This window comes from Phaseolus vulgaris, chromosome 11 (genome assembly GCF_000499845.2).
Source record: "Phaseolus vulgaris cultivar G19833 chromosome 11, P. vulgaris v2.0, whole genome shotgun sequence".
NCBI classification, from domain to species: Eukaryota; Viridiplantae; Streptophyta; class Magnoliopsida; order Fabales; family Fabaceae; genus Phaseolus; species Phaseolus vulgaris.
In genome coordinates, this window is record NC_023749.2 from 1,437,400 (window position 1) to 1,458,149 (window position 20,750).

At 28.3% G+C, this 20,750-nt stretch overlaps 3 protein-coding genes across 3 annotated transcripts; 1 reads left to right on the top strand and 2 right to left on the bottom strand.

Annotated features, from left to right (window-relative positions):
* Positions 1–1,468: 1,468 nt before the first annotated feature.
* Positions 1,469–4,567, bottom strand: LOC137826164 (8-hydroxygeraniol oxidoreductase-like). Its single transcript, XM_068632034.1, has 7 exons — positions 4,382–4,567; positions 4,123–4,265; positions 3,955–3,992; positions 3,105–3,507; positions 2,780–3,016; positions 2,496–2,654; positions 1,469–1,787 (listed from the first exon to the last, which is right to left on the bottom strand). Exons 1-7 carry the CDS (start codon positions 4,413–4,415, stop codon positions 1,671–1,673), a joined length of 1,131 nt encoding a protein of 376 aa, XP_068488135.1. The 5' UTR covers positions 4,416–4,567; the 3' UTR covers positions 1,469–1,670.
* Positions 4,568–12,054: 7,487 nt separating this feature from the next.
* On the top strand, positions 12,055–15,989 carry LOC137824364 (uncharacterized). Its single transcript, XM_068629997.1, has 7 exons — positions 12,055–12,459; positions 13,099–13,176; positions 13,304–13,379; positions 14,180–14,253; positions 14,377–14,447; positions 15,495–15,538; positions 15,639–15,989. The coding sequence occupies exons 1-6, from the start codon at positions 12,427–12,429 to the stop codon at positions 15,535–15,537; spliced, it is 375 nt and encodes a 124-aa protein (XP_068486098.1). The 5' UTR covers positions 12,055–12,426; the 3' UTR covers position 15,538; positions 15,639–15,989.
* Positions 15,990–19,522: 3,533 nt separating this feature from the next.
* LOC137821032 (putative gamma-glutamylcyclotransferase At3g02910) lies at positions 19,523–20,428 on the bottom strand. The gene has a single exon (XM_068625447.1). It carries the CDS (start codon positions 20,349–20,351, stop codon positions 19,758–19,760), a length of 594 nt encoding a protein of 197 aa, XP_068481548.1. The 5' UTR covers positions 20,352–20,428; the 3' UTR covers positions 19,523–19,757.
* Positions 20,429–20,750: the final 322 nt, after the last annotated feature.

Below are 20,750 nucleotides of genomic sequence, written 5' to 3' on the forward strand. Positions count from 1 at the left end.
TAATTGGTTTATCTTTGACAAGTGCCTTAATAAATACCATAATGATTATTTGTTAAAACACTCATTAAGTTTTGCAATGCAACCAAGACTAAGAAGTTGCATACCTTATATGGTAGTTACAAAAATATACTTTGACATTATGAAAAAAACACTCATTATAAAACAAATAAAATATAAAACTAATTTTTTTATCAAGGTTAACAAAATTATAAAAATTTACAAAAGTGTTAACAAAATATAAATATTTTAAATAAAACATCTAAGTTAACAAAATTACTTTAAATAACAAAAATAATTATAATGATAAAAATAAATAAATTTACTCAATTATTACATCATAGGTATCCAAACAATTAAAGATTACATATTTAAAATTGTTGTCTTAAAAAAATGTTGTCTTACAAATAAAGCAGTAGTTAAGTAATAAGTAGTTATATTGACTTTCTTTAACTTCTTTAAATTAGAGAGAAGGAAAATAAGAGAGTAAAAATGAAGGAGAATTAATTATTTTTAAAAAATATGTTTAAAAAAAATGGAACTCACGGGAAAAAAAAGTCAATATTAATAAATTGATTGTTTTCTATACCATATTATTAGTGTAAAATATTAAGTGACTGTTTTAATAAATTATTTAATTCAAGAATATACTTTTAGAAAAAAAAGTCTTTTAATTAATTTTTTTATTCATAACACTTGAAATCAACACCTAACTTAAAGGACCAAACATCATATAACTTAGTCAACAATTTATTGTTACTTAAATCTCAATTATGGCATCTATTAATTATATCCATAATCTTTCCCATCACCTCCTCCATTTTTCTTCCATTATAAAATTGACTAGAATTAAAATAGTAATTAAATATATAAAAAAATACCAATAGTAATTATGATAAAAACATTTTTTTTAAAATTAAATAATATTGAAAAACATTTTTTTATATATTTCTTCAATTAAATAAATTTTATTTGTACTTTTTTGTTCTTCTATTTCTTTCTTATCTATAAAAAAGAATTATGTTTGGTAAAGGTAATCAATATATATGTTGGATGTATATTATTGTTTGAGGGTGTGACCTCTCTGGTGGGGATATAACTGTATTTGTTGGGTTTATTTACCTTTGTTTGGGATTTTAACTTGATCTGTAATACAATGTTTGTTGGATCCTTAGTTGGTAGGGTTCTAGGAAACCTGTTTTTAGAGTTTTGTATAAGGGTTGAGACACACCTGAAGTGTCTTATTTTATTTTATTTATTCTTTGCTGATAAAGAAAAAATAATCGATAGATATATGATGACTATTTTATGTGAAGCAATATCAAATAAATATGCTTTGATGCAGCATTTTTTACTATTGTGTATGACATATTTTCAATAATGTTTCCTGTTAATAGAAAAACCCTATTTAATAAATTCTAATAATTTGTTACTTCAGCTAAGATTGATAAAAAAAATTAAACTCTCTATATTACTAAAAGGATGCATATTCTTCATTAATAAGAGAAAAGATAAAAGAAATTATTAATAAAATGTTTGAAAAATACTAATTTTTATTTGTTACAGACATATTTGTCCCTCATATATATTAAAATTATCCTCTGAAGAAAATGTCAGACTTCCATGTGAAACTTCTGCAGCTTGAAGCTTTTTGTCTCTTACTTTTTCTGTTGTCAATGAGATATCTTGATCACAACTTTTACACAGTTGGGATCTTTCAATATCTCAAATCCTTTGCTAATATCTTCTAATGGGACCACATGAGTGGATAGTTCATCAAGAGGGAATTCCTGTAAATAAATAAAAGATAAAATATTAATTTTACAATTAGATATTGAAAAATATCTATTTATAATTGTCATCAATATAATTTTAAAATTATCTTATCTAGATAAAAAAAAATAGTTGTAATTTTGATACATCGATGTATCAGCATCCATTACCAAATTATCACATACATATGAAACTATCACTTCCCCATAATTTTGAATGTATTCCTAAGAAATGAAACTTGATGATATTAGATTTATAATTAGAAAAATAATAATTTTTTATTAAAATTAATCAATTTTAAAATTGTATTGATTAAATCATAGTTATTGTTGAGTATGAAGTTAGAACCAATTGAGTTGGGTTGACTAAACACTATGTTTGAATGAATGAATTTAATTATTGTGTCTCCTCTACAATCTCTATTTAAGAGATTTTTGTACTTGTAATAAAATTATAACATTATAACAAATATAATGAAAACCTAATTAGTTGCAGATTGACGACAAACCAGTTAAATTCTGTGTTGTTTATTTTCAGCAGTTGATCCGTGATTGGGTGTTGCTTCCGCGTGCATTTTTTCATCAATTATAAATTAATATTTTTTAATTTATAGTTGTTAAAATAACATTTAACTCTCAAAATAACATTTTCCAAAATACATTAAAGAAATAATGTAGAAAAATAAATGTAATTTAATTAATAAAATGTAAATGGTAGAGGGTTACCTTTTTGAGGCATTTGTTAGCTACTATGGCAATATCAGATCTAACTTTTAGACCTCCAAAAGCTGAACCTTTCATAGTTCTACCGAGAAGAAGGGATAGCATACCCAAGGACACAGTAGGTTCTGCTGGTATTCCAACTACTACTGTTTTACCCGTTCCCTACATATTTTACACAACAAATAACTAACAACACAAACATTTTAAGGATAAGGAAAACCAAAGAAACACAATAGAATGTGTAGAATTACAATTGTGAAGAGATAGTTCCATGAGGTGAAACTAACCATTTTTGTGGCTTCCAATGATTGAGAAAGCAAAGGGGGAATTCCAGTGCACTCGAAGGAGTAATCCACACCCATTCCACCAGTTACTTCCTTTACCAATTCTGAAACAGATTTAGCAGAATCACCAGGATTTATGAACTGGGTCATTCCAAAAGCCTCTCCTTTTTCCCTCTTCTTTTCATTTTTGTCAATTCCAATTATCTTACTTGCTCCCATACTTTTGGCTCCACTTATAGCCTGCAACACCATCATCTCACTTTCACTTCATCAAAACTCAAACAAGAACCATAAAATCACAAAAACCATAAAATCCATTTCATATTACCCCTAATCCAACAGCCCCAAGACCAAGAACAGCTACACTGGATCCACTTTCGACCTTGGCTTCCTTCCAAGCTGCTCCAAACCCAGTTGAAAACCCACATGAGATGAAACTTGCATGTGCTGGGTCAATGGCTGAATCAACTTTGACAGTGTAATTCACATCACTAACAAAGTATTCTGACCATGTAGCACAGCTTAAAACATGGTATAATCTCTGTCCTCTTATGGACATCCTTGAAGTGTTGTCTGGTAGCAAACCATTCAACCTCACAGGGTGTGTTAGACATAAATTTGTTTTCCCAGAAACACAATTCTCACATGTTTCACACTCCCCTATGTATGTTGGGATCACTACATCCCCCTCTTTAAGGGTTGTCACTTCATCACCAACACTCTCTACAACACTGAAATGAAAGCAAACAAGAAAATTGAAGAAGATTAAAAAAAGGTTGGAAATCTCTTCACCTTGTTAGTTATTATTAAGAAGTTGACTTTAAACCTAACTCAACTTCATAATATCGATTTATAAACACTTTCAACAACACTGAAATCAAAGCAAACAAGAAAATTGAAGAAGATAAAAAAAAAAAGGTTTGAAATCTCTTCACTCTCTTATAGTTATTATTAAAATTTCTACAACACTGAAATCGGAAGATACAAAAAATAGGTTTAAAATTTCTTAACTTAGGGAACTTTAAACCTAACTCAACTTCATAATATTATAAAGTGAGATTTGTAACTAGTTATATATAATGAAATGTAATATTTTTAATCCATATGGAATCTCTAATCGTTATGATGAATATGAACATGAAAATAACATGTTAAAGGGTGGTATTTGTGGAGCTTACCCAACTCCTTCATGTCCAAGTGCTAGAGGAAAACACATCTGCAATCAATTTGTCAGTGGTGATAATTCTTTTGTGGAAGAAAAATGAATAACACAAAACTACACAAGTTTCTTAGTTGTTTTGAGAAAACAAAGTCAGACACAAACATAGGATTGCAAAAAGACTAACATGTGGGAATCCTTGAAGGCTTGTTAGGTCTGTGTGGCAGATACTTGCACAGAGCACCTTAACTCGAACTTCAGTTGCTTTTGGTGGATCAACTTGAATCTCTTCCACTGTAACAGGTTGTCCTAATCCCCAGCATATTGCAGCTACAATGTCAAAACCAGATTTAAACACACTCATAAACCAGAAACATCCTACGAACTCTGCATAATTAGCAACCTCACATGAAAGAGATAAGCAAAACAGGTTTCACAGATGATACCTTTGCATGTAATAACCTGCGAGGTTGTTGACATTGTAGATTAAATCGCAGTTTTTTCAGACAAAATCAAACAAATGCTGTTCTAACTTCTTTGCAGGTGTTGCCTTTCTCTCTTCTTTATAACAAAAAAGGAATAGCTAAGTACCTAAATAATAGGATGATGATATATTAACACCTACAACCCCCAAGTACAAACACACATATCATATTTTAATAAATTAAGATTAATATTTTATTCATTTTTATTTTATTTTTAATTTAAAAATATTATTATAAGTAGTGTGAAAGGTATCTTTTATACTATTCATGGTGTCAACCAATTTTTTATGAGGATAATAATACTTTTATAATCATATTTTTTATACAACTCACTTTTTAATTATATTATAATTCTTAATATTATTATTTAATATTTTTTCATCCTTTAATTTTAAATTTAATTTTTATTTGTTGGAGATCCCACATCGACTAGAGATTAGAGTCTTTCATTGTATATAAGTGGGTGCAAACCTCACCCAATTGAGCCGGTTTTATGGGGTTGAGATAGGCTTAAAGTCCACTTCGTAATATTATATATATTTATTTTTAAAGATATTAAAAGAAAAAAAAAATTGTACGTAAGAGTAAAGATTTTCATAAACGGAAAGATTGTACGGTGGTTTCTTAAGATAAGATCTCTTCACATGGATGAAAAAGAATAAATTTAATTATATACTAATATTTTTTAAATAATTTATAAGTTTTTTAAAAGTTAATTTCACGTAAAATTAAAATAAATTTTTACATTTTTTAAAATAATGATAATAATTAAAGTTAATTAGTTTAAGTTTTAACATATTAATGAAATAAAATTTTAATATTAATCTATTTTATATTTTTCAAATTATTTATTTACAAAACATAATTATTCATAAAAATAAATGATATTATAAAAGGTTATTCCATTAAAAATATTCACTTTCTTTACAAGAAGTTTGAATGTTAATTCTTTCTCAATTAATACCTTTATTCTTTTGAGGCTTTACACTTTCACCTCATTTCTGTTGAAAGAGTGTAAATATAGGTATTAAATCTTTATTTCTTTAATCATATTAGATAATTTTACATGTTTATTATTAAAATAAAATTTACTTTAAAATAATTATGACATTAGAGAACTAGTGTCAATGTCTCATAATTTTATTGTAAAAAAATTATGTTATAATACAGAAATTTAATAATGTTAAAATGAAATTGTGTTTTATGTATTGAATATAAAACTTTGCAAGCCGACATAATTTTGATTAATACAAATTTATTTTTTAGGTTGCACTGAAATTAGATGATACAATTAAAAAAATATTTGTTAAATTTTGAATAATTTAAGAAAATTTATAAACTTAGGTTTTGTAAAAAAAATCAGTAGGATTTTTTTAAAAATAAAGTTTTATTAAAAAACTTGAAATTACTATAATTTCTTTTTAAATTGAAACGTGTTGAAAAGGGAAGTTGTTCTAGATAAGATAATGATTGAGACATTACAAAAGAGAGTGGAGACACCAAATTTTCAAAAACTAAAATATTTTTTAATATTTAAAAGATATTTTTTAATATATTTTAGACTTTTAGTTTACATTTTAGATATGTCTTTTAATTCAAAATTAAATTTTCTTAATTTTATATTTATTTAAATATTTTAAAAAACAAACAAACTTTTATTTAAAAAAAAAACAGTAAAACTTAAATTAAGTAACTTAAACACAACTTCAATATAACTTTTAAAAAATCATTAATCAAAATCATGTTCAGCACAATTTCAATTTCACCAAACCAAAATGTGTCAGTGACATTCAGAAGACCTTTACTATTTTTTAAAAAACGAGTTTGAATTTCTCCATACCTAAATCATTAAATCCCCATGTGTTTTATTATTTGTATTGTATATTCATTTGGTACGTTAATAACAGTATCTAACAAGGAAAAAAAAATTCAAATGGGATGAACAAAATTTATAAATTAAAAGAAATAAAATAAGAAATTATGAGAAAACATGAATAAGTTTATTATTAAATGGATTGATTTGATAAATTGAAAAATGTAAAAATATGGGGGACTATTTTCCTTTTTTTTTAATGATATTTTTTCATGTGATGGCAGATTATTGTTGTTACTTGAGATGTCAGTTTAGCTGGGATGTCAAGTTGCATAGTGATATCTAAACTGAAAACTTTTATAAAAAATAATTAAAAAATGTAATAAATTACTAAAACACTTTTAATTAAAATTTAATAAACAAATAAAAATTAAATTAAAATATATTTTAACTATTATTATATTTCAGAACATGGTGTGTTGGTAAGTTAGGCAATATATAAGTTATGAAATTAATAATATAAATATGGAGAGGATAATAATTTTGTGGCTGTTATTGACTCTGGGATCTGCTGGGGAAAAAGACGAAGACCCAATCTCAAAATAGGTTTTAGTTTTGATTCACCGTATCCCTTTTTATACAAAAACAAACAAATAATGTGTATTCATTAGTTATGGATCTCAACTCACAGCAATTATTATTGCACCCAAAATATAATTATATTATCAATTAATATAGTTAAAAGATGAGAAAGAGTTTTATATTGTATAAAAATAAATAATTGACTAATATTTAACTCAATTTTTAACAACAATAACAATATTTTATTAGACTCGAATAAATTGTTTTTTAATTATTTTTATATTAAGATATTATGTTTTTTTTTAAATATATATATGTACCGATTATCGAACGAGTGAGTATCAACTTTGGTGAACGAACCGTTCAAATCAAAAAGTATCTTAAGGTATGCAACAAATAACCGTAATAATAGTTATAAATACAATTAATAGGTTACATTTAGGTTTCTGAATATGCGGAATATATCTCCGACAAATTAAGTAAACATTGGTTAACTACCTAAAGATATACCTAAAAGATATATTTATACTCTTCCCAATAAGTCAGGAATATGTTACAAATGAGTTGAAGACTAATACTTGATTTGTTTAGCCCATTATTATAAGGATTCATGATCAACAATATAAATAAATTTTTCTACGGAGGTATAAAGTATGTTTTTACAAATCATCAGAATACACTTTTTACTTACTTAAACGTTGGAGTATATTTTTCAGGTCATCTCGATTGAATACCAACATTCGTGGAATGAGACTTTAAGAAAAGAATCAAAAGATCGCCATCACATCAACAATTGTTATTTTTTTTTATAAATACTCGATTTCATTTTATGTAAAAAAATATAAAATTATATTTTTTAATCTTAAATATATTGTTATTACATTAATGTTATTATAACTATTATTCACAATGATCGTTATATTACTTTTTATTGAATATTATTAATCACCATTAATAAATTGAAAAGTTAATATTTATTAATAATATCAATATTAACTATATACAGTTAATTATATATCCAATTGATAATTACTTTAAAATCGTTACAAGTAACATCAATACTCATTTATTATTCATATGTCAAAATTTTATACAGATGAAGTTTTATTCGACATTAATGATAAAACTCAATAATTATTCAACACAAATAAAGATTAGTTATCACTAATAATTTAGATTTATTATGTTCACGTCAGATTCAATAAGAACAAAGAATATTTGTTCTCACTTTTAGAAGATTTTATTATATTTTATTTTGCAAACCTTCAAACATTTTAGTTAGTTGGTGCTTATTTGCAAAATATATATTGAAAGGATCTCAAAAAAATTACTCAAAGTAAATAATTACTTTTGTTCTTACCAGATTGAGTTTTTTTCTATAGTTACTCATTTTTGTTTTTTTTTTTTTTTCTTTTGGTCTTCACGTTCTCTCGAGACGCAGTGATATTGGATTGGTTGTTACTTTCATCGAGATGAGTTGGAAGGACCCACAACAGACATCCCAACGATTAAGTTAGTATGAATACAATATGCAGATAAATTGAGATAAGAAAATTACCTTTAACATTAGATGTTCTTTAATATTTATACCTTTTGAATGTGCCGTGGATAAAAAAAATTAATCATATTTTAATTATAATTTATCACAAAATCGACTTAATTATAATTAATTGTAAATTTGATAATTATTCACCATTCTCGACCATTCGATCAACTTTAGTGAAATTTTAATAAAAGTCTTACAAGTATGGATTCTTTAAAATTACATGGATAACTAGTTTCCTTCAATTTTAATATTATAATATTTACGTATTATTTTGTGATAAAAAAAAAGTAATATAATGATAGTGTTGGTGAAATTCAGTCATTTCATCATTAGAAAGTGGATCATTCCATAATTAGAAAGTGGATACTTTTTTAACCATACACGTCACTGAGAGCCCACATCGAATAAATTTAAATCTGGTTAGAGAATAAAAACAATGAATTGTGGAAGATGAAGAATATCAAACACTGTAGTACGAATGACTCCATCCAAATCCAACACCTAAGAAGAACCCTTCATTGAAACTAAAGATTATTTTTAAATTTTTAATTACAGATATGATTTGTTTGTTTGTGTTAGTTGAGATTAATTAAAACAAACAATAAAAAACTTATTAATTACTTTATTAGCAAAACTTTATTTATTTATTTTAGTCAAATTAATTATATCCTTTATTTTAATTACAATTACGATTTTTTTTTTGCAAAGTAAATTTAACTGACACCTATTTGCTTCAATTAACTATAATTATTATTTTTATTTTCATAATGAGAATTTTTAATTACGATCAATCTTCTTGTTAACTCTTTCACACACGCTCAAATAATGAAATTGATCTCTGAAATATTGCAAGTGTGAAATAATGTAAGTGTTACGGCGGTAGGGGAGACATAAAAGTTTGAAAAAGTAAGTAATGTTTCATTTAAATTATTTGAAATTTTAAAAAAATTAAAATTAAATTTTCACCATTAATATGAAGGTGCGAGGAGAAGGTAAATGAGTGGAGGAGGAATTTGATTAATTATTTGTAGACTCTTTCTTCCTACACCTCCACCTCCACGTGTTCTTTTGCCACACCCATATAAAATATGAAAATACATTTTTATTTTTCTTGTGCCAACTCCGTATTCTGGATTACATAATTCGGAAGTTAATATTGGATTCGAAAATAGCTTACAGATTATGTAATCAGAATATACTTTTAAAAAATGATATTATAGATTGTATAATCCAAAAGTTTGAATTTTAGAGTAGTTTTTGAATTATGTAATCCGAACATGCATTTGAAAAAATACTTACAAATTACGTAATCTAAAAAATTACATAAAAACATTTTTAGAAATACGAAATTTATGGAGGTGTGAGAATAATATATGGAACTGCAGGAAGAAACAAGTTTTATTTGTATACTTTTAAATTCCATCTTGGGCCTTTTTTTTGGCCCTAGGCCTCGCTCCCTATGCTCTACTCATACTTTCATATGGTTGCTTCTTCCTGCACTCCATACCTTCTTGTGCCACCCCCATAAATTTTTCATATTCTAAAAATATCCTTTTCAATATTCTGGATTATGCAATCCGGAAGTCTTTTTCTAAATTCAGAATTAGCTTCCGGATTATGTAATCCAGAAGTCTTTTGTGATTAGCTTCCGGATTACATAATCCGAAAGTCTTTTCTATACATAAGATTAGCTTCCAGATTATGTAATCCGAAAGTTTTTTTTCATACGTGTTATTAGCTTCTGGATTACATAATTCGGAAATCTTTTCTAAATATGAAATTAACTTCCAAATTATGTAATCCGGAATATATCCGGATTACATAATCCATAGGCTTATTATTTCAAATCCAAGGAGGTGAAAAAAAAGATAAAATTGTATTTTCATATTTAATATGGAGTGACACAAGAAGGTATGGAAGTGTAAGAAGAAAGATTCCTTACATATTTGGCACATGCTTTTTTGTATTAGATGATAAAAAGTTTTACATTATATTAAAAAAAATACTATTTTCTTGTATTCTTTTAATCTTCTTAAAAGATTATTATTATCAACTGATAAACCCCCACATATAAATAAATTTTAATATTTTAGCAAGTTAAGATACCCTATAAAAAATATTTGTTGATTACGTTAATATGTTCTCTTTATTTCTTCATAGTTTGAGTCATGATTTTATGGAATTTTTTCCCATTCAATTTAATGAAATAAAGTCATTTAAAAAAAATAAAAGCTCTCCAGTATGAAAAAAGGGCTAATTTTTAGAGGATACTTTATTTGATAGGAAATGTTTTAATTCTAAAATATGTTTCCTAACTAATTGTTTAAAAAAAACAAAATTTAATAAATTTATGTAGTTTGTTTATAACAATATAAATTTCATTTTAAAAGTAACAATATTATCTTCTTGCACTCTTTCTTATTTCGATGTCAATAGATAATTTTCTATTGATTTTGGATCCAAATGTTATGAATACAATAAAAATTAATGTGTTGTCAATTCGAGATTATTTTTTTATGGATGTTAGCAAATTTTTTTTTTTTAAACTAGAGTTAATAGTTAATTGTTTTTGGATAATATTATAAAGAGAATATTTTTTTTTTTCATTCACGTAGGCCTTGTTATTGGAATTTATCTTTATGAATATTAAATTAGTTAGAATGATTTGTAATCGATGTTAATGGAGATTATATATTGGTCCAACATTGATTATAATTATTTTTTATTTTTTCAACTGACGTTTAAGGTGGTTTTTTTAAGTAAATGTTAATAAAATTATTAATTTTTGTCTAATGTAAGTCATGGCATTTTTTTTCTTTTAACAAGACATTTTCTCAGTGATATTATTAAGATTTTTTAATCAACGTCAATCTGAATAATATTTTTAAATTGACATTATATTAAATTTTAAGTTGATATAAGTTATCATTATTATTTATTGATAAAGTCATTTAGAGTTTTAATTGAAGTTAATGAAACTCTATTTTGATTAATATCAATCAAATTTGTCTTTAGTTGACTAAATTTTCAATATCAATTAAAAGAAATACCTTAATTATAGGGGTTTTAACCAATGTTAAATAGGAAACTTTTATCACCTATAAATAATACCATTAATAAAAAACATATTTTTTTTTTATCAATATTAATAAATAAAAAAACCATCTTGTAACATCAACAAAAAAAATAATATTGATTGATAAAAAAAATGGTCAACGTAAATTAAATTCTTGTAAGGACGTTGAGAAAAACTATGCCCCAGTGTCAATAACTTCATCTATTACGTTTGAGTTATTAAATACTATTTAATATAAACATATTTTTATTTAATTGTAATTGAAATATTTTATGAAAAATAAAATATAATAAATTTAAACTCTGTATATATATTTATATAGGACTTAGATAATATTTATGACTAACTTGAATTGTTTTTCTTTTTTATCGTTTATTCTTTATTTTTCTTTTTTATTCATTCTCTGATATTCAATTGGATATAAACTCGCAAAAGTTAACTTATTTTTTTAACAAAACCTATTTATAATATTAATAATTAGTTATTTTATTTATGTGCTATAATATGTATATTTATTGAATTTACCAAATAACATATTATTTGATTTATTATATATCTCTTTGTTTATTCTTAATATTATTACTTTATTTAATTAATTAATTTATGATATTTAGTTTATTCTTAACATTTGTTCGATTTCCTTCAGGATTTTTACCAAGCAGCGACACATAACTGTAGAAAACGCCATACCCAAAAGCCAAACAAACAGAAAAAAAGAACAAAAAAAAAAACCTAAACGCGATCCTAATTTCCCAATTGTGGCATAGGAATGCCCTCTTGTTCTCTCTTTCACCACACAAATTCCAAATTCTGACTTTGTTTTTTCATTCCTTTCAATCGAAAACCAATTACTTTTTTTCATTATCAAGCGTGTTTGTAGTTGGTTGAAGCATTGTGGTGTTGTTCTGGTTTTGGTCTCCGAGGTTTGTGTTGGAGTCCGATGAATTATGTAAGAGAAGGTGCGCATGTCGACCCCGTTTCCGTAGCACATGGCTGCTGCTGACAACACCAACCCTCCTAAGGTATTATAACTAATCTCCAATTTTCACATCCTTTCATGCGATTGCTCTATATAATTCCTTGAAAATGTTTGAGACTATAGTTAATTTTGACCCAAATTTGTTGCTAGATTCTTTTAATTTAAAAATCTGAACTTTTATTTGGGTTCATATGTGTTTTCTCTTTTTTTTTTCCCACCCCTTTCCTACATTGTTTTCAATTTGATGGCCTTTTGAGACCGGGTAAAAGGAATGGCATATATCTGAGGAGAATGTAGTTTGAGTTGAGAGAAAGTAAAATATTGAATAAAATTGCTGAATTGAGTAAAATATCTGTGTTTGATTGATTAGTTACTAGTTAGGCTTGTCGCAGATTGAAGTTGTGGGTGAAATTGATCTGGGAAATGCATTGGAAGTAGGTTTATCTGTTAGTTGGTTGGTTCTGTGAAATATGTCTCTCATTTTACGCAACACAGTCTTAGAGATGATTTAGTTTTCTCTGCTTTATTGAAACTTAAAAACTCTGCCACTCTCCCATTGGTGCTTGAAACTGTCAGACTTTGGCAGTGCCATCATCACTGCATTTAGCAAAATGTTAGTTGATGAGCTGGAAATGTTTTTGTTTTATGTGTTCTTCATTGGTTATTTTTACCCTATTTTCAGGACTATTACAAAGTGCTGGAGGTTGATTATGATGCAACTGATGAAAATATTAAATTAAATTACCGAAGACTCGCGTTGGTTGGTAACCTGCCTTTTTTTTTTTTTACAGTAGCTCCTACAATTCTATCTCCTCAAATTTTCAAACTGAAAATCATTTTCTACAAGTTTTGCTTACTATGTACACGTGATTCAATACATTTGACAGAAATGGCATCCTGACAAGCACGGAGGTGACAGTGATGTTACTGCAAAATTTCAAGAGATAAATGAAGCTTACAATGGTAAAAAGAAATCATTGTACATTTAGTTTTTTCTTGTAAGCACTGAGCACATCATTTAACAAGATTTAATCTCCTGTCTTCCACGATTACCCTTATCATTACATCTCCTGAAAAAGGAGTATTTATTTTACTATCTTCAAGAGAATCACATATACAAATGCTTAGAGTAAAAGGACAAGTGTTATTGTCGTCCTTCATCAGTTCCGCTTGTTATGATTCCACTTAAATACTTCATTTCTCTTTATACCCTTTTGTATCTAATGCCAACATAACATTGTAAGCTTGCGAATTTAATTTACTCCTTGTGGTGATTGAAATATTTAGAAGAATGAAGGAAATCGCATATTCATGATGAACATGTTGATGACAAACTTCAAACCCAAAACAAAATTGAGGAAAACCCAAGTTATATTATATGTTATATATACTTCCCATCTGTATACTGTTAACATATGATAAATGAGAATGCTATTTTATACATATGATGTAATGTAAATCAACTATCGACTACTTGAATTTATTTGGCAAAATGTATTTAGATGAATGCTGAAATTTACAGGATTGGCTACTTGAGCATTACTAGCAAACTCATTGATTTTGTAATGGAAATTAAATTAAACTTAATAAATAGGTCTGTTAGTTAGTGCTACTCTGTGTGCATTATTTTACTTTTAGTGTACAAAGTTTGACCTAGAGCTGTGTCTCTCCTGCATATGGTTATGGTGTAGAAAACAGCTAGCAGCTGCAACATGATAATCATGGATTTTTTTGTTGACCATTGTCTTCTTTTTTACTAACAGTATTAAGTGATCCTGCCAAGCGTTTTGACTATGATTTAACGGGTATATGCGAGATTGAAAAATATAGTTTACAGGTATGCAACGTAACTATCATCTAATGTTAGTAGTCATTTACTTACATTTGTTTGTGATATACCATCTTGAATGATGACTGTTGTACTCACCTTTTGTGGGCTTTTCTCTTTGTTGCTACACAGGAATATCTTGCCAGATTTAAAGGCATGATTCTTACCTGCAATGGCCTTGGTATCGATCAAACAGACAGATGGTAATGTTACTTTTTTTTATTCCCTGTCTTTCTGTTCTCCGTGGTTCAATTGTAGAGGGGTGGGATTCACCAGCTATAACGTCTCCAATGTAAACATGATGAGAAATTTCAAAAAGAATAGGACTAAAATCTGTTTATAGTGAAAATTTGCCTTACTGTAGAGAACTATTCTTTCTCCAACCACTTCAACTTTATTTTCACTCAAGCCCAACATTCACCAGAGGCTGTCAATAAAGGTTTTATTTTAGCCGTTTATGTGCAACTGTGTAATGTTATTCAAGTGATCTAACACAATTAACTAAAATCTGACATAGGATGTAATTCAACATAGTTGTGCTTTAAGGAGTATGATAATTTTGGATGCTTCAGCTATATGTTATGAGACTTAGTGATCCAACTCAGTCACGAACTACCTTGAACATTCATTTGTTCAAATCTCGATAATACTGTACTAATTTCTTATTTTACAATTTTTCATTAGAAGCTATATGCAAATTCATTTGACAGGGAAAGTCAGTGTTAGAGTTGACATCAGTGGAGCTTATTTCACTGCAAGCTCAGAATTTCCTGCTCCCCTGTTTGTGGACATTTGTTATTTGTACTCAATGTCTGCAATTTTATGTCAGGAATAAACTTGATGTAGTTTTAACAAGGTTACAAGTATTCAATCCAACGGGGAACGGCTTTTGGAGAATTTAGGAGACATTAGCCTTGTTCTGTTGGATTCTGTCATGTCACTATCTCTTGGGTCAAAACACTTTGAAACCCAACCTTCTGGTTTTCCTATACTTCCTAACATACTTTATTCATGAAATTATTAATAAATAAGCCTTCAAAACATCAATACGTCAAAATGACATTTTCTTGCATGGGCTGTTCACATCCTCGAAAAGCCTAATTCTGGTCCTTGATTATCGAGGTCCCCAAGTGAACTCATCTAATAAAAAATTGTAATTGGACTTGTACTGTATCTGATGTCTGGTTTATTTTCTGATTCTATTCAAGTCTAATTCTACATAACAATTTATGTTTTGTTCTGTAATGCAGGTCACCGCAATTGATTGAAAATTTTGAATCCCTAGATAAATAAGGTTTGTCCTTCCATCTGTTGAAATTTATTTAATTTCCCTTTATATTTATCACTGTTGCTACGCATGTCTGTATAAATTAATGGATGAACATATCTGTCAGGCATCAAAATCTAAATTTCTTCCAGCAGAATTAAGAATAAGGATATTTAAGCGTGTCTTCTTCAAAAACTGACCTAACCATGGTCTTGATTTCCACCCCACCACTCGGTTTCATTGAGATTTGAAACCTCCATGATTGACAATGCAACTTTGCTTGAATCATACACTCTGTAATATTAAGCTACATGAAGTGTACGTTTAGAATGAGCTGTTATGATGAACCTTTACGTCAGTGTACTAGTTTTGTTTCATTCCTCTTAGTTTGTTGACTAGTTGCCAATATATTGTTTTTTTATCTGTATATTAAATCAATTAACTCTGTAAATGGAATTGGTATCAGTCAGGGTTAGAATTCTGACCATGTTCATGCCCATATGCATACAGATAACTAAAATAAGGAAAATAATACATTGACAACCTATAGAGTTTTATATAACTCTTGATGGGACGGATTTAGAAATAAATATATATAATAAAAGGTAAGTTTGGAATTAAATGATATGAAAAGAATTTAAATAATAATATTGAGAATTGTAACGTGGTTGTATAAAAAATGTGGGTCACCCCTAAAATAAGTAGCTTAAATGGTTGAATGTTTTTTTAACTGATAATATGTTCACAAACAACTCTACACTGAGACAATCCTGTACCAGATTACAACTTTGATTTTAACTGATAATATGTTCACAACTCTACACCAGACAATCCTGTAGCAGATTACAACTTGGAGAGAGAAATAATTTTTTTTGTTGAAATGAAGTAATTTTGAAATTGTAATGTGATTTCAGATGTAAACTGGTTTGTTTCACCAAGTAATATTTTCCTTATTTTCTATGGAATGTAATACGAGTGAACAAAAGGGACAACCAAATATTCAAATATGAAAGATAAAGACAACCTTGAAAATGCAACCCTTCAAATTAAAATAAGTTTGTGATTGGAGGTGATGCCATTGTCCTTGTCTTTGGTTTTGTTGGGGACCATTGCTCAGCAACTACAGTTCAAAAAATGCTGCGTAAGACTCTTTAACCTTTATCGTGTTAGATTTTGTTTGAAGTACAGTTGTGGAATAATATATAATGTTTTACAACTGACAATGCATTCATTTCTTACAAGACAACAGCAGTTTCTGTTTCTCAAGAGAAAAAACTATACATCATTAGTTTTAGTTTTGGTCGTCAAGGATTGGAATCAATCTTCAAGTATTGTTCAATAATTGTGGCTTTGTGTTGTCATCCTCAATTATTTGAGAATGCTTTTAAAAAACAATAAATAGTGATCATTCATTACTTTAGCTATTGATTACATAGTCAAGATTCCATTCTCAAGATTCTATTGAAATCAATTATTCTAAATTAATATATATAAATTTATTCTCACCCAATAAACAATTTAAGAAAAAAAAATATATCAGGATTAGGAGATTCACTAACTCACGTATTCTCCAGTTTTTTTTATTGGATTAGTTTATTTATAAAGTTAAATAACATTTTAATCTCTCACAAATTTATGAATTTTGTGTACTTTTCAATACTACTTTTTTCCTATTTTGGCTAATAAAATTTTAGTTTTACTTTGGTAATTGATATTCCATTTATTCATTCTGAGAAGGTCAATACTTTAGTAGACCTAATATATGTATTTTTTTTTCTTTTGATTCTCAATAAATTTTTATATTATATTTTTAGTCCTCTATAAAAAAAATTCATTATACTTCTCTAAATTTTTTGTTTTTTTTTTATATTTATCCTTTATTAACATTTTTAAGTAGTAAGTTGTTCACTAAGTGAGCTTATTAGTGGTTAAATATGATAATAGGTGTGTTTTGCTTTAGCTTATTTTCTGTAAGAAAAAAAAAATCAATATAATTTCTCTTTAGTTAAGATTTTCATTTCATATTTCATTCATTTTTTTTAATCAACAGTGAAACTCAAAGAATATGAATATCAACAAATATATAATTTTTTCCGATGTGCTTCACATTTAAATAAGAAATACCGAAAGATTATTGACATGACCATAAAATGTGTGAATAAATGAAAATAAAAAAACAAGTTTTATGAATCACCATTTTTTTTATCAAGGACTACAAACAAGGACAAAAATGAATACACGTCATTTAACCCAACAAATATTTAATCACTTGATAGTAGGACTAAAATAGAAATATTTTTTTTTTATCAAGAACCAATGATACTTTTTTTTTTTATAAAAACCATTTGCAAAGATCAGCAATATATATAAAATAATTATTATTTAATTCTTACATATACTAATGCTTCTCATTAGATATAATAAAATGGGTCGAACCATCAGGTGTGGGTTAATTTTTTTCATTCACTAATTCGTATTTGTATTGATTTGATTTGTCTAACCTATTAATCTAACAGACCAGACCATAGGTGGAACGAAATACACTATGTTTTTTACACTTTCATGTTTTTAGAATCAAAATTTTGGTGTTTAATATTTTATATAAAATTTTTTTATATTAATTTTTTTTATATATATAATTTTATTTTGATTTATTGTTAATATTTACTTTAGGTATTAATTTTTTTTTAATTAGAATTTAATTTAATTTTATTGTTCTTTTATTTTAGCTCGCCCAATTTTGGTGGATTAGTTCGTCTGGTACAGCTTTTCAACCTACTTGACATGCATGGCAAAGTACTAAAAGATTATTTCAAATATTTTAGTTAAAGTTTCACTTTAAAAAGTTAAAGGGCTCTCTGCACCATCCTTCTTCTGTACATCTTCTGTCTTCATTCTACACTGTTCGCATGCGATATGTTCATTATCTTATCAGACACCAAATTGGAAGGAAAGGAAAGGCTCAAGGTCCAACCACGTGCATAGATGTTACCATGTTCTTTTCTTACAATATAAAACAATTTTGACAGAAGCTGCTTTTGCAAGGTACAATAATTTAATCACAGCTTTCAAAACGCATCAGCGAATCACGCTTTAACCAACATACTGCAAAATTCCATAGAACAAGTAATCATCCAACAGCTCATACTTGTAAAAATGGGTGTTGAAATCAATTGCTTATGCTTCTCTGCATAAAATACTGTTAATTATCAGTTCCTTTATATCACCTCAGAGCTATTTAGTAATCAGCACAAGGAATCAGAAGTCTCAGAAGTTTGCAGCATAGAAACTGGGTTGCCATAACTAAGCACTGAACAACAATAAACACAGAAATTTATTTCAGCCATGTAAATTCCTCTGTTTCTCGGAACTAAAAGCTTTCAACTATTATTGTTCTTTCAACGTGGGTTTCCTTCTTGGTTACTTTAGTGGTTTGGTCTTCTGAGGCTTATAAATAGTGTGGTGTCTGATTGGTTATTTCTTTTACTATTGGAAAAACCTGAAAAGACATTCCAACTATCAATTTAGTCGAAATACAATATCAATTTAATCGAGAAATACAATACGCAGGTGAGTTGAGAATGAAAAATTATCTCGGCCGGTGTCTTTTGGTATTTATATTTTTGGATGAATCTCAGCTGTTATGGGTCTGTTCATAAATCTAAAAAAGACCCAATCATATCTTAATCATGTTTTATCACTAAACTAACTTAGTTACGGTTAAATATGAATTTATGGATTGTATTTAGATTAAGAAAGTAATTCGACCTTTTCAACTATTCGACCTTCTTGACTATTGAGCATTCTCAGTCATTATGAGCTTTCTCAACTATTCAGCCATATCAATATTCTCGATTATCCCGTAATACAATTATATTGATTAATATCAGATTGTTTCACAATTCACATCGTACTAAACAAAAACAAGAGACAGATCCCCGTAATCATCATCAACCCATCGCATAGTCCAATCACACACCCCATTGGATGGATTAAAAGAACACAAGAACGAGAAACAAAAGAAGCATTCATTTCTTTCTCCTCTCTGCAAATGCAAAAGCAGAAGACACCATGTATTCGTACCACCACTGATGAAAATCAAAAGGGCAGGTACCAGGTTGAGAGAAAATTGCATTGATACACAGAACATGCAAAACAGTAACCTAATTAACCAGAAGAAGGTACACAATAACACAAGGTGAAAAAACCCTTCCTAATTATTGCTGTGTGTGTGATGAAACTTGTTCTAATTAGAGGAAAGGAAAAAGCGAATATGATCCAGAAAGGTCAAATTCTGAGGCCTATCCTTGCGCTTCACATAACCAATCGTCTCTTTCTGCGAGTAACATCGCAACCCTCGCTTCCCGTTCTTCTTCCACATCTCCGCCGCGTAGCTCCGGTGCGCGTAATACGCCTCCGCGCACGTTAGCCCCGCCGCCGTCTCCTCCTCCGCCTCCTCCTCCTCCTCGCCCTCGCCCGCCGGAACAACCTTTATCGGGAGACGCTCGTAGTGCGCGCGTGAGGTCCCCTCCAGTTCGTCCATGCGAGCGAGACCGCGCGTGGAGACAGAGTAAAGCTCCCCGTGGACCCGACAACCCGACCCGGGAATGTTGAGCAGGAACGGGACCCGGTAGGGCCCGCATACGAGAGGGTATTTTCCGGCGGTTCGGTAGGTTCCGACGAAGGAAGCGTCGCCGGTGCGAAAAAGGTCTTGAAGAAGGGGGTGGTTGGAGAATCCTCTCTTCAGGGTTCCGTAGGTGAATATCACCGTTCTCTCTCCGTCGCTGTCACCGTCACCGTTAACGTTAACCTTAACCTCTCTTTCTCTTTCGGCTACCATACTTTCAGGGAATGAAATTGAGCCTTGAAGAGGAACACAAGATTGAATGGTAACGACGAAAGATTCGCAACTTCCCTCTTTTATAGTCCCATTTACGTCTTTTTTTTTTAATTTTTTTCATTAATTTTTTGTTCCTTTAAAGTTCATAAACTTCAAATTTATTAGTACTTTATTAGAATCTTAGGTTAAAAAATAAATAAATTCATGATGCTCAAATCAACAATTGTTATGTAACACAGACACGGATACGAAATCAACGATTGTTATGTAGCACAAACACATACATATACGATACAGATGAACACAGTAATACATATCATTTCTAAAATAAAACACGAAAACATAGATTTATATATTATATAATTATAAATTATATAAATTGATAATAAAAATTTATGT

Excerpts from the sequence above, each read along its gene's own strand:
- LOC137826164 (XM_068632034.1), bottom strand. The coding sequence starts at position 4,415 with ATGTCAACAACCTCGCAGGTTATTACATGCAAAG. Across the intron at positions 4,266-4,381 it reads GCAGGTTATTACATGCAAAG|CTGCAATATGCTGGGGATTA; the intron begins GTATCATCTGTG and ends TTGACATTGTAG. Across the intron at positions 3,993-4,122 it reads GCCTTCAAGGATTCCCACAT|ATGTGTTTTCCTCTAGCACT; the intron begins GTTAGTCTTTTT and ends AATTGATTGCAG.
- LOC137824364 (XM_068629997.1), top strand. The coding sequence starts at position 12,427 with ATGGCTGCTGCTGACAACACCAACCCTCCTAAG. Across the intron at positions 12,460-13,098 it reads ACAACACCAACCCTCCTAAG|GACTATTACAAAGTGCTGGA; the intron begins GTATTATAACTA and ends CCCTATTTTCAG. Across the intron at positions 13,177-13,303 it reads ATTACCGAAGACTCGCGTTG|AAATGGCATCCTGACAAGCA; the intron begins GTTGGTAACCTG and ends TACATTTGACAG.
- LOC137821032 (XM_068625447.1), bottom strand. The coding sequence starts at position 20,351 with ATGGTAGCCGAAAGAGAAAGAGAGGTTAAGGTTAACGTTAACGGTGAC.